Source organism: Psittacula echo (assembly GCF_963264785.1).
Source record: "Psittacula echo genome assembly, chromosome: 13".
Taxonomy (NCBI): Eukaryota; Metazoa; Chordata; class Aves; order Psittaciformes; family Psittacidae; genus Psittacula; species Psittacula echo.
The window spans coordinates 2,809,636-2,821,741 of NC_137749.1; the positions used below are offsets into that span (position 1 = coordinate 2,809,636).

Sequence of the window (12,106 nt, forward strand, 5' to 3'; positions counted from 1 at the left end):
GTGTAAATACTGGGGCTGGGGGGGACGGGACTGAACCCACGGAGGGGTTTTATTTTCAATTGGGAACTTGGACTATTGGAAAATACCGCGATGGGATTTTACACCTCCTGTTGAGAACAACACGAAACTACCCACGTTGCGAAGTTCAACTTGTGCCACTGGTGAACTCGGTCTCCCTGGGGTGTCCTGCACTGGCTCTTATGCAAATTCATAAGGCGACTGTTACTGGTGAGAGTTGTTCACACCCGGAAGACGACCGAGCTCCATGAAATACTGTTATTTAAAGTACCACAGCATGTGCTTGGTAGTGTAAATTTGATTTCTGCTTTTCATTTCTTAAAACAACCACCACAAAAAAGAGAAGAGAAGTTGGTGTCATGACAGCGGCCCACGCACTACAGCTCTCCGCCTTCTCCCCCACGTTTTGTTTTGTTACATCTTACATTATGCAGAACTATTTTTGTACAAAAATTGTTTAAAAATTATTTATGCAATGTTTGAATGCATTACCAGTGTTTCGGTTTTGATTGCCAATTTTTATCTTTACTTATGGTAGGCGAGAACTTAACCTATACTTCGTAGACAGTATCTATCTACAGCCGTGCCCAGGTCAGGAAAAAGTAGGTTCATACTTTCAACCTTCAAGCATGTTTTAATGGAAGTTTATATCCTGCTTTGTATACTTCAGAAGTGACATAAGCATGTTGTGGAAATAAGGTGTAAATTATAGTTGAAGTAAAAAAAAAAACCACTTTTATCTGTATAGAAATCACCTTTTTTCTCAAAATTTTAAAGGATTCCAATTTCAGCTTTTGCACATAGGAGGGTTTCACTCTGTAGCATGAGCTCTTGTACTCAATATGGAATTAATTTATACAGTGAGTCCAGCGGTAGAATAAATGGTCAAACGTAGTCTCTCTTTCTTTGAAGTGTGAGTTGAGTTCTCATTTAAGGTTTATAACATGGTTATTTCCTGATTGTAAACTTCTGCATTCATAAGTGCCATTGTTGTACGGTGTTGTTTTCGTAGACCTTCCTGATGCAGTTTTACCTTTGTTGAATTTGTATAAACAATTGTACAAAAACAGGCACTGGCTCTGCGGGTTTCTGTTCTGTGGCACAGGGGGGAGCTGCGGGGGGGGTTCCAGGAGGGCTCCAAGTCTTGATCCGCTTGGTGTGTCGCAGGTAGCGTGTTCACAGAGCTTGAGCCGTGTCCTGTACCTCTAGGAACACTGATGGCACAAGAACAACGTTAAAGCTTGAGCTGAGCCCCTGGCAGCAGTTGAGGAAAGAGGCAGAGGCTGAGAACGCCCATCACAAATCTTTATTACGCTTGTGTGGCCAACGATCAGCGCAGAGATTACAGAGAGGGGGTTTCCTCACTGGCCCCCCTGCAGAACAGAGGCTCCGGGCACTCAGTGCCATTAAAAATTTACTGCTAGAAAATAAAGCCAGTGAGAGGTTTGCTCCCTTCTGAACAATAACGCGCAGCGGCTGCAAGCTCTGTGCTATTCCGAGGAGCTGCTGTCTCAAGCCAGTGCAACTTCACATCAAAGATGAGAGCAGGCCTGGCAGAGCTATGAGTTCTCCAGAACCCTGGCTCTGTTACTTTGCTGCCACACAGCAAATCAAAAGGAGAAGCTGCAGCTTCACTGAGCAGCCCCGCTTAAAGGAACTGCCTGGAAAATCCGCATCCCTGCTCTGCCTCCATTGGGTTTTTACAGTGAACTTAAAGGCAGCCATGGCCATGACTGGCTGCAGCATCCTGTCCTTAGAACACAAGCAAATTTCTCCCATATCCTACAGGACACTTAAACCCATGCTCCGAGTGGAGCCTTACCTCTGCTGATGGCACAAAGCCCAGCTGGGACCAGAGCCAAGAGCTGACAGCAACACCAGAAGTCAGCAGCTGAGGGGAAGCGTGGTTGTTGGTGAAACAGCCTTGGTTAAAGCCTGTGAATGTGAGGTTTCAAACAAATACCGCATCTCCCTTCCCCTGAACAACAACCGCCTGTTTAAGGTCAGTAACACCATGAGTACATTCCACGTGTTAGCAGCAAGAAGTTTCATGACCCTGATTAGTATTCACAGTACAGATGGAGTACAATCATCACACATAAGAGTAATAGTTACAAATAGGCATGAGTGGCTTAAGGAGCACAGTAATATGGTTACTATATACCCCCTTCTTAAAAAAATAGGTTATTCCTAACTAAAAAACACTTAGTAATGGGCAGCTGGACACCACACAGCAGAGCCCTGCCCAATGACTGTGCCCTACAATGCAATGGAGGCTTTCGTACAGTTCCAGGGAAGGGCCAGGACAGCACGTGTGTAATGGCAAGACATTGCTTAAGGGCCTCTGTGCAGGTACCATTCATGGCAGTGCTTCCTACAGGCGCAGCTCACTGCTACCACTGCTGCAGGAGCAGCGTCGCAGCACTTACATTCTATAATTACATAAAAGCTGAATATTCAACTGATAGTTGTTGCTTCTAATGCACTAGACAAGGTCACACGCAACTACAGGCAAGCAGTGGTGTTCCTGCCTGCTTGCTGAGTCGTGAACACGTTCATTTGAGGTGGTATTATTCAGAAGAGAGCAAGGACTGCTGTAAACAGTTTGATCCAACTGTGTGGGGGGTTGTAAGGCGAGTTACTGTACACACAGGAATTGTCCTGCCCAACCCCAGCATTCAGTTACGCTGTAGAAAAATCCCTCACAAACCTTTAGGATCTTAATCTTCAAAATGGTGTTTACTGAAAAGCTGAAGTGCACCCCAAGGTTCGGCATTCCTGCCCACAGGAATCCTGGATGGGTGACTGCACCACTGGGCTTTGGTCTGGGGGTTAAGACTTGAAGACATGCACAGCCCGGACGACGTACTGTCGGCAGATGGGGCACTCGCTCATCCTCTTGCCACACTTGGTGCACGTCACCATGTGGCCACACTCCAGCAGGACACAGTCGATGATGGCGTCCATGCAGATCCGACACAGGTTGTCATCGTCATCCGTCAGCTGCATCTTCTCACCCTCTGAAACCCAACAGAGAGGGAGATCATGCACTTGGCAGTGGTGCTGCTGCCTGGTCACAGCGGTTTTTCTAACCCACAGCTAAGAATTAGTCTATATTCCTTCAAAAAAGGCAAAGAAACAAGAACTAGAAACCCTCTAAAAAGTGAACAGCCAATATTTGGCTTTGTTCTTTAAAGTGGGAGACCATTTTCAATTCAGAATATAATGAGTGTGAAGTAACGTGCTGGATTAACATTCAGAGCATGTTGGCTTTCCATTTCTGAGCTTATTCTGACTGGCAGAATGCTTTCCTCAGAAGATTAAACACAGTAATAATAATAATAATAATAAGGCTTCCACTTCTTAGTCTGCTCTAAGGAAGCTGTGAAGGTGGCAGAACTGAACAAAGCCTGTCAAGTTTCATTGCAAATAGACAAAAGCCCCTGGCAACAACCAAATATTCCATCAGACCATGGTGGAAAAATAAGTAAATTCCTAAAAATGGTAAATTCAAAGCTTGGTCTGAGGCAGGTTTTCAGTTCTGGTCTACGACCAAATTGAGGGTCTCACTTAAACCATGCTCTGACACCTACTTAAGCCCTGTTTTGACACTCACTTAAGCCCTACTTCGATGCCCAATTATCACAGCCCCTGCAGTGTCTGCGGCTGGGCAGTGGCCCAGGGTTGTTAAGTTCTCCAGCCAACCACAGTGCCCTGTTCCTCAGAGCCCAGCTGCTGGGGGCAGCACTGAGGAGCCAGGCAGGCATTTTTGAAGCCAATAATGACACCAAAAAAGTTGCTTTTCAGATTATAACATCTGACCATGAATCGGTCTGTGGAGATACAGCAGTCACACAAGTGAAGGACTCCAGTGGTTGAGTCTAACAGAGGGCAGAATACTCATCACCGAGCTGCGGCCACAGAACCACCTAATGAAAATGTGTACAGAGACCAAACCACTTGGACTTTTGCCACCATAGCTTCTACTTCTTAGCACAATAAAAGACCTGAATTGCTCTGGCCTGTTGGCAGCTCTCACTGATGCCTTGTGAAACCTAGTAAAGGATGCAGAGGTGCCAAGTTTCATGTTCTCTGAGGAACCGGTTCTCAGTTGTGCAATTTTACCTCCACGGGGAAAGCTGAGATCTCTGAGCTTTGGAAAAAAGGCTCAAAACCCCAGCACAATCCTGGAAAGCTTCATTTAATCCCTAGAACCACATTCAACTACTCTAGATGAACCCTAGATTGTTAAAACTCACTTTTCCAGTTGGCCCAGCTGAGCAGACCCAAGTTAGATACCAAATCCTTCTGTTGACAGAACTGGAGACCCCCCAAAATAATCTTATGGAAGTGAGAATAAAACATAAACCTACGTGTTTTGTGGTTTTCCTCGCTCTCTCTGTATAGCCTGCTCACTTTCTCCACGAGTTCCCATTTTTCACAGCATCCTGAGTAGTTGACAAAGTTACAGGCAAGTATTTCCTTCAGTTGCCGAACACTCAACCCTTCAATGTCTTCCAGACTTGAAATATCAGAGAGGGACGCCCTCGCTCGCTTTCTGGACAGTCCAGGGGTCTGAAACACATCAATTATATGGTTTTTGCAGTCCTGGTAAGTTCAGAGCACCAGATGTGGTGCTGCATTCAGCACCTTTAGCTTGGCTAAAGGTTTATTCTTTTTAAAGCAAGTTATGTACATGTTGCTAGACACAGCTAATTAATCAGAACAAGGTACTAAACGTGACAGCAACTTAAACACTTCATGGTATCACAAGCCAAAAATGCATTCTGTGGATAATCTGCATCTCACCTGCTCTTCTGGACTTTCTTCTTCTTCATTATTGACAGAAGATGTTTCCGTTTGTCCCTGTGTACAAAACAAAACTTATCAGGACAAAACTACTTTATCCCTTACAAAACATCTTCCTTTGTACCGAACTGATCACACACAACAAGGACATTCTGAATTTTCAGTTGCTGTTAAGCATTATCTGTTTATGTCAAGTCACCTCCATCACCTCAACTAGGAATCTTGCCTAATAATCTTCTGTTTTCAGGTCAGAGATAAAAAAAAGCACTTTTCCTGCCACCCCAAACTGTACCAATTGGCATTTTATTTTAAAGCCATGCATACCTACTGAAAAAGCTATGCGAGACCATAACCCACAAAGTAATTCCTGTACCTGTAAAGGTGTTCCATTTCCTGTGCTTCCACTTCTGTTTGCAAGTTCTGCTTGAGATGACACCGATACAGACATAGAAAATGGATGAGTAAAAAACCCTGAAGTCTGTGACCGTGACGAGTGCAAGCTGCTAGCGTCCATCTCCTCCTCTGAACCTAACCCGTGGTGGCACAGCACCAGATCCACCAAGTCTTCCTTCTCTCTGCAAGTATCTGTGGGTATGTTTCTGAGAATCAGGTACTGCCGCAGATCCTTCACTTTCAACCTCATTAACTGAGGGCGCTGAAAAGCTGTTTCTTGCAGCAGGTGACAAGTGGAACATCTCCTGAGATTCTCTTGTGAAACCGAGCAAACGGAGCAAAAATCCTTCTTGCAGTCACAACACACGTGCTGAGGAGAAAGAGAAAACCACTCAGCTGGACAAGTAACCAAGGCACACCCTGCTCTTCCCTTCTCTGGGCTATGTCATTTAATGGAAGTCTTTCCATTGTCAGTTTTGACAAAGACCATTTTTAGGATGTAAGTCTAGAAAACTGCCCCATCAAGCAGCTGTCCTGTCAAACAGGAGTTCCAAGGAAACCCCATTGCTTCTGTAGCATTACTGTAAGCTACAATCATATCTGATGGTTCAGTGAAAAAACATCATGAACAAACAAATGAATGAAGTACTCCAGATGTAGTTTAGACAATAAAAGAAATTAAATGCCAGTTAATATCATGGTATGTTAAAATACATCTGAATGCACTGAGTGTCACAGCTATAGTCACATGTGTAAAATACAGTATAATCCCCAAACTTTAAAGAACACTTAGCTTCCTCAATTGATTCATAGAACTCAAAGTAACCTTTAAATGTAGTCAACTGCATGGCAGGTAAGTACTCCCAAATGCCCAGGTGTCATTTCTGACAAGAGCTTTGTTCACAAGGCTCATACAACCCACACAAGCTGGAACAGGCAGTGCTTTGAGCAGTGATGTTAAATGGTCACCCCATCCTCTGTGAGCAAATCAAGTTTTTCAGGATTTTAAGTAAATTCATATTAGCTTCATAAAACATCCCTACATAACAATTCAACAACGTGTTTGCCATGTGAACAACAGGATGCACAGGAAGGGGAAACTGAACACTCAAACTGAGGAATGAGGCTTCATATCTAAAAGAGCTGCAGGGGATTAGGTCACACTGGGCAGTCACACATAGCAACAGTATTAACAAACTCATTTACTAACCCACCAACCTGCCCCCAAATGAAGCAAGAGGCTGCTGAAGTGCAATAGCATTTAACAGAACTAAACCTGGTCTGGAAGCAAACAGAATGACACTCACAGAAAGAAGCTGTGATACTATATTGGGAGCTTTTAGCTTTTCCATCACCCAGTTTGTTCACTCCAGTACTCAACCGCTATGTGTGGTATCATCTTCAAAACCAGACTTGTCTTAATGTTTAAGATTCTGAAGCTAAAGCACATATCTTACAAATTAGAATCCTCTGACTTTTAGGTCAGAGCAGATCCAGTGTGTCACCGATTAATGAACATCAGACTCTTAACTTCTTATCCTGTCTGACATTAATTTCCTGTGACCTCAGAGTAAAGCACTTACTCCCTTCCCTGGCTCTCTGCCCTGGGTTTCTTTATCTAAAGAAGAATACACATTCATCTCCCAGTATGCCTACAAATCAGCTCCTATGAGTAAAAATATACTCACTTTTTTCCTAAAAACCGAAAAAGAGAGTCCACAGGCTTTGCAAACTATGTTAGTGCCTGCAGCAGCTGGAGAAGGGTATGCTGAGAAGTCCGTGTTTGGTGCGAATCGGAATGGGCCAGCTCCTCCTCCAAAGCCAGCCTGCTGGCCACGGACCGCTCCAGTCCCCATCACTTCATTCAGCAATCCACAGCAGGAAGCCCACATGGAAGTAGCTCCCGCCTGAAAACATTCATAAAGCAAAAAAAAAAAAGAGAGTTAATATCTGAAAGCCCACATCAGATGTGCCTTGCTACTGGAGCTACTTCAGTCCATCTGTCATCATCCCAGAAGCATGTGGTGCAAATGCCCAGAGCACCAGGAATTCAGCACGCTAATGGCTGGAACAGCCCAATAATCCCCACTTCCCAGCTGCAAACCAAAGTCGGTGGGATTTGCTTCCAAGAAGCTAACACAGGCACAAGGAGCTAGCTTTTTATAACTCCTTTGCTAGCACAGTTGTGTACAAAAAGGGTAAGGAGTGAGGAGGTAATGCAACAACGGAGCAAAGAACAAGACTAACAGCTAGTCACAGGTGAAGGGCAAAACCTGAAGTGATGACAAGTAGCAACAGAGCAATTTATCATAATTAGAGCAGATCCCCTACAGGATCCTCTGCAGAACTAACCCAGCTCTTCTATGACTCACACACAACTCTCTAAAAAAACCTCCAAAACCCTTCTGGATTGTCAAACTGGAACGTATAAACCAAACCTCATTAGAAATAGTTACACTCCAGTTTCTCTGAGAGGGAAATGTTCTTCAAGACCTTCCTTAGCCTCCTGATTTGCTGTCTTACAAAATGTCTAACAGAACTTTAAATGAACTTACTCCATATTGACTGGATTTCAGTTCCAGGTCACACAATCCTTAAAGACTGTCAAAACCTCTAAATACATAAATCAATGGCTACTTTTTACCCTTGGAAGTCTTTGGCACTAGATTCTCTATCAAAAGTTCATATTCTACTAAAGCTGGAATTTAGACTCCAAGTTGTTCAGGGCACATGTTTAATCACTGTCATGTGGCTCACTGAAAATCACAGTAAGTTCTTTCTGAAAGGAAGCTGAGTGGTACAACATTTAAACTTTATATATTATATATATATAAGAATATATATATATTCTTAACTATGCTGATTACAGCTGTTCTGGTTTTCATTCCAGGGAAGCATCTTTTTTTTTTCCAAGACATAAAATAATTGCTTTTGAGACTTGTAGTTCTCACTGTAAAACCTAAACCAATCAGAACATACACTTCAGCTCAGTAATGATGGCGCTTTAATTGCTGTAGTAACTGGATTAATTTCTACATTAAGTTGCACATCTACCCTGGACAGAACACAGTCCTGTTACATTTATGGGAACTTAACACAATATCCTGGGCTACGCCAGGACATCTCCTTTCAAACCACTGAGCACAACAGGCAAGAAAAGAGTCCTCACTTTGTGGTGAGAAGCAATGCCATTGGACCAAACATATTCTACACCACCACCTTCATACAAGTGCCTTAAGTACAGAAGATCAAAAGCATCCCTCCAACCCACACAAATCTAGTATTTCACTTTCACTGTTGTAAGCTAACATTAGAAGTGTTGCAATACAGTGAAACAATGAACACAGTCATTTTGCTCCTAAGCAGCACATCACATGACACTCTGTGCAGTTATAACACCAAATATACATGCAACAAATTAAATTCACTAATTTTATAGGTATTTCAAGAGTAGAATCCATGCCAGGCATGACCAGAGACCGCCACGCAGTGAGCACCCCATGCACAGGAGAAAACCTCCCCAAGCCTCCTGCGAATGGAGCTCAAGGGAGATGAGCTCCAGTGGCCCTGCCTTGACCCCTGGCCAAGACACAGGTAGCCCCAGCACGTGGCTGCACTGCAGATATACAGAGCACTTGCAGCCTCTCCAGCATGTGATCAGACTTCTGTGGCAATCATTAAACCATCATCAAACCCACACTTGGTTTCCAATTTCCAATAATAGAGTGGAAACAGATCAATAGCAACTTTTCCTATACAAGTTCTGCTTAATTATGCTAGCTTATTAAGCAAGAGTAATTCTCTTTCTAGAAATACATTCCAAAAACCAACGACTTAAGCCAAGAGAGCACCAAGTTTTAAAACTTTAAAACCAGGGACTTCTGAAAAATAGAATATTTTTAAATTATTTAATATTTAAAAATTCTCAATTTCCCTGGTAGTTTAACACCTGCTTCCTAGACTTGTTTTATCCAAGAGCCTGCAACAAGTGCTCAGACATGACTGTCAACACTAAAATAGATACTTTGGACAATTGTGATTTGGATAAATGAGCATAGCATCAAAATCTCTCCACATTCACTGCCAAGCATTCAGTCATTTTGAGGTGAGAGGTAAGGCAACGTGGCAGCATTAATCTTCTCCTTAACCTAAGTCAGCTGTGGATGCTTTCTATGCACTTGTGTCTCGTTAACTGATAATCGAATTACAGCGTCTAGACTCTTCGTATTACTCTCTAAAGAAATGAGACCATGCTGAGAAGCAGCAACACAAGGTGCAAATGAGACACACTAAAACAGAAACTCCTTCCCTTAAGAATTAATTCAAATTTTGCCGATTGCTGTACCAAAACCTTTCCAACCACATCAGGCACCACTTCCATATTCTCTTCTCACAAGCTGCTATCCGCTATCTTCTCTCTCCCTATGTTATGTGCATCCCATAGCAGCAAAATACAGCACTGGAACTTCTCTGCTCTTGCTTTTTTGCTTTAAGGGTGTTCAGTAACCTGGTAAGACTCTCCTTTCAGAAAGGCAGCACCCAAGAAGCTGGGAGGCTGCATGCAGCTCCTTCCACACCAGTGCAAGGAGAATGTGCCAAGACCAAGAGGAGAGCAGCAGAAGAGACGTTTTTTCTCTCTTTTTAGCTCAAATTTCGTCTTTACCCCCATCCTGCGATAAAGCAAAGCTTTTTCAGGGACCGAGCACCCCTCGGAACCCACCGAACTGGGAGATCCTGGTCACTACAACCCACAGCCCTCACCTGAACACACAACGACAATCTCGAAGGCGAAGAGGCTCCTCTGGGGATCGAACCAGTGGCCTCAGCGGGGCCTCCCCACCGCGCTCCCCGCACACCGGCCGGGCGGGGGCCGGCTCCCAACCGCCGCCCGCCTCACAGGCCCAACCCCCACGCACCGCCGCGAGCCCGGCTCCGTCCCGCTCCTTCAGCCGCGGCGGCCGGTGGGGAACGACCGCGGCCGGTGTGCGCAGACAGGGGCGGGGGCTCGCCTCAGGCGGCGGCAGCAGGCCCTGCCCGGCTGCTGAGTCAGTGCAGGGCGCTGGGGCTCCTCAGTGAGGCGATCCCCGGCCCGGGAGTCCCTCATTAACGGGGCAGGCCCGGGGACGGACAGCGGCCTGGCCTGAGGGAGAGAGGAGAGGGAAGGGGAGTGGCGGCACGGCCCAGCCCGTCCCACCGGGGTCCCGATCCCGTCACGCGCCGGTCCGCCCCTCTCCTCCCTCCCCGCAGCGAGGGGAAAGGCGCTCCCCCAAGCAGAGGACACCCCCTCACACCCCCTTCACCTTCATGGCCGCTCCACCGCCGCCACTCGCGCTTCGGCGGCGACCCCCGGCGCCGACCCCCGCCCCGCGCGGCGCTCCGGCGGGCCGCCTCACGGAGGGCGGGTCTTCCCACCGCGCCGCACGCCATTGGCTGTCAAGCGGCCGACGGCGAGCGGGCGGAGCCAATGGGAGGAGAGGGAGCGCCTGTGCGTTGGCGGGAGAAGAGTGAGGGGGGTAACGGAGAGACATGACCGGAGAGTGCGGCGGGGCGGGAGTGAGGAGTTACCGGGGTAACGGAGCTGTTACCTCGTGGGGTTGGGGCTCTACTTGTGTACACCGACGGACCAGGGTAGCCACGGTGGCTGTAACCCGCCAAGCGGGCTTTGCGTGAGGAGATAGACATGGGGTCTGGCACAGGCAGACTGACACTTGACGGGGTCAAGCACAGGTAGACTGACGTGGGGTCTAAGCACTGACATGGTGTCCAGCACATTGCTCACAGAGCTGGGGTCGAGTCTGGCAGTCCCCAGAGTTCTGGAGTCTCTGCACCTCTGCAAACAAGCAGGGTTTGTCAGAGGTGGAATTAAAAGCCCCCATGCTGCAAGCAAAAGGCCACAGCGCTGATTTTCCTACCAAGCCTTTTGGTGATAATCTTTAAGTAATAGGAAAGAAGGTTTGTTATTTAAAACTCCAGCTCCAACTAGCTTCTAGTTGCCATTATTAGCTTCTCAGTGCTGTGAATGGGATATATATATATATATATATATAAAATAATAACCATAGGTTGTAAGAACTGAAAGCTTTTCACCAGAGGATTACATTAGAGAAAGCCACACAATACAAACCCAACCAAGCCTTCAGGAAAGCTTTACATAAGAGTGCACAAGGCCAAGAATAAAGGAGGCCTTTGCCAAGACGAGGAACAGACAAAAGTGGCTGAAAATAAATTGTGACTGCAAATCAAATTTACCCTCACAGAAGGTTGCATGCAGCCTTTACTAATTCCTGCAGGAAGGATCTATTTCTGGAGCAAGTCAGATACAAGAACTGAGTAAAGAGAAAAGTGGTATGTAATTGCCACGAGAACAGAAACAGTCTTGGCTGCTGTAGCACCAAGAGCAGATACTTCGTGCAGCCCAACTTCTGGGTTTGCACTGACACCATATTTTAATTCGAAACCAGGTCATCTCTTTTTGGAAATGCTTCTGATCCTCAGCAAGATTTTTATAGGCTATGAACTTTTACACATGATTTAATACAAAATGTGTCCCCCGTCCCCCCCCAGTAATAACTTGTCATTTGAGTCAAAGCAACTGAAAAGATAGAACAGCCTTGTGACTACCATGTTGGAATGAGCAATGGCACATTTCCCACATTTCTTATGGAAGAGATTGCTTTAAGACACTGTCATGGTTTAAGCCCAGCTGGTTACTCAGAGCCACACAGCCACTCACACACTCCCTCCCTTTATCCTCCCCAAAAAAGAATGTAAATCCCACGGGTTGAGATAAGACCAGTCCAGTAACTCAGGTGTAACACAAACTACCACCACCGATAATAACAATGATAAAGGAAATAACAAGGGGAGAGAATATAAAAAGGGGGAA

The 12,106-nt window shown here is 45.7% G+C and overlaps 1 protein-coding gene across 3 annotated transcripts; it reads right to left on the bottom strand.

The window, feature by feature from the left end:
* Positions 1-8: 8 nt before the first annotated feature.
* RNF34 (ring finger protein 34) lies at positions 9-10,623 on the bottom strand. 3 transcript variants are annotated; one of them, XR_013957927.1, is made up of 7 exons: positions 10,521-10,623; positions 6,909-7,127; positions 5,201-5,590; positions 4,828-4,884; positions 4,392-4,593; positions 1,841-3,038; positions 9-1,232 (listed from the first exon to the last, which is right to left on the bottom strand). XR_013957927.1 is itself a non-coding variant. In XM_080628501.1 (6 exons), exons 1-6 carry the CDS (start codon positions 10,524-10,526, stop codon positions 2,851-2,853), a joined length of 1,062 nt encoding a protein of 353 aa, XP_080484627.1. In that variant the 5' UTR covers positions 10,527-10,623; the 3' UTR covers positions 9-2,850. The 3 variants fall into 3 exon arrangements, 2 of the variants coding, with proteins under 2 accessions (XP_080484627.1, XP_080484628.1); XM_080628501.1 differs by having other exon boundaries at positions 9-3,038; XM_080628502.1 differs by lacking the exon at positions 10,521-10,623 and adding an exon at positions 9,982-10,070 and having other exon boundaries at positions 9-3,038.
* Positions 10,624-12,106: the final 1,483 nt, after the last annotated feature.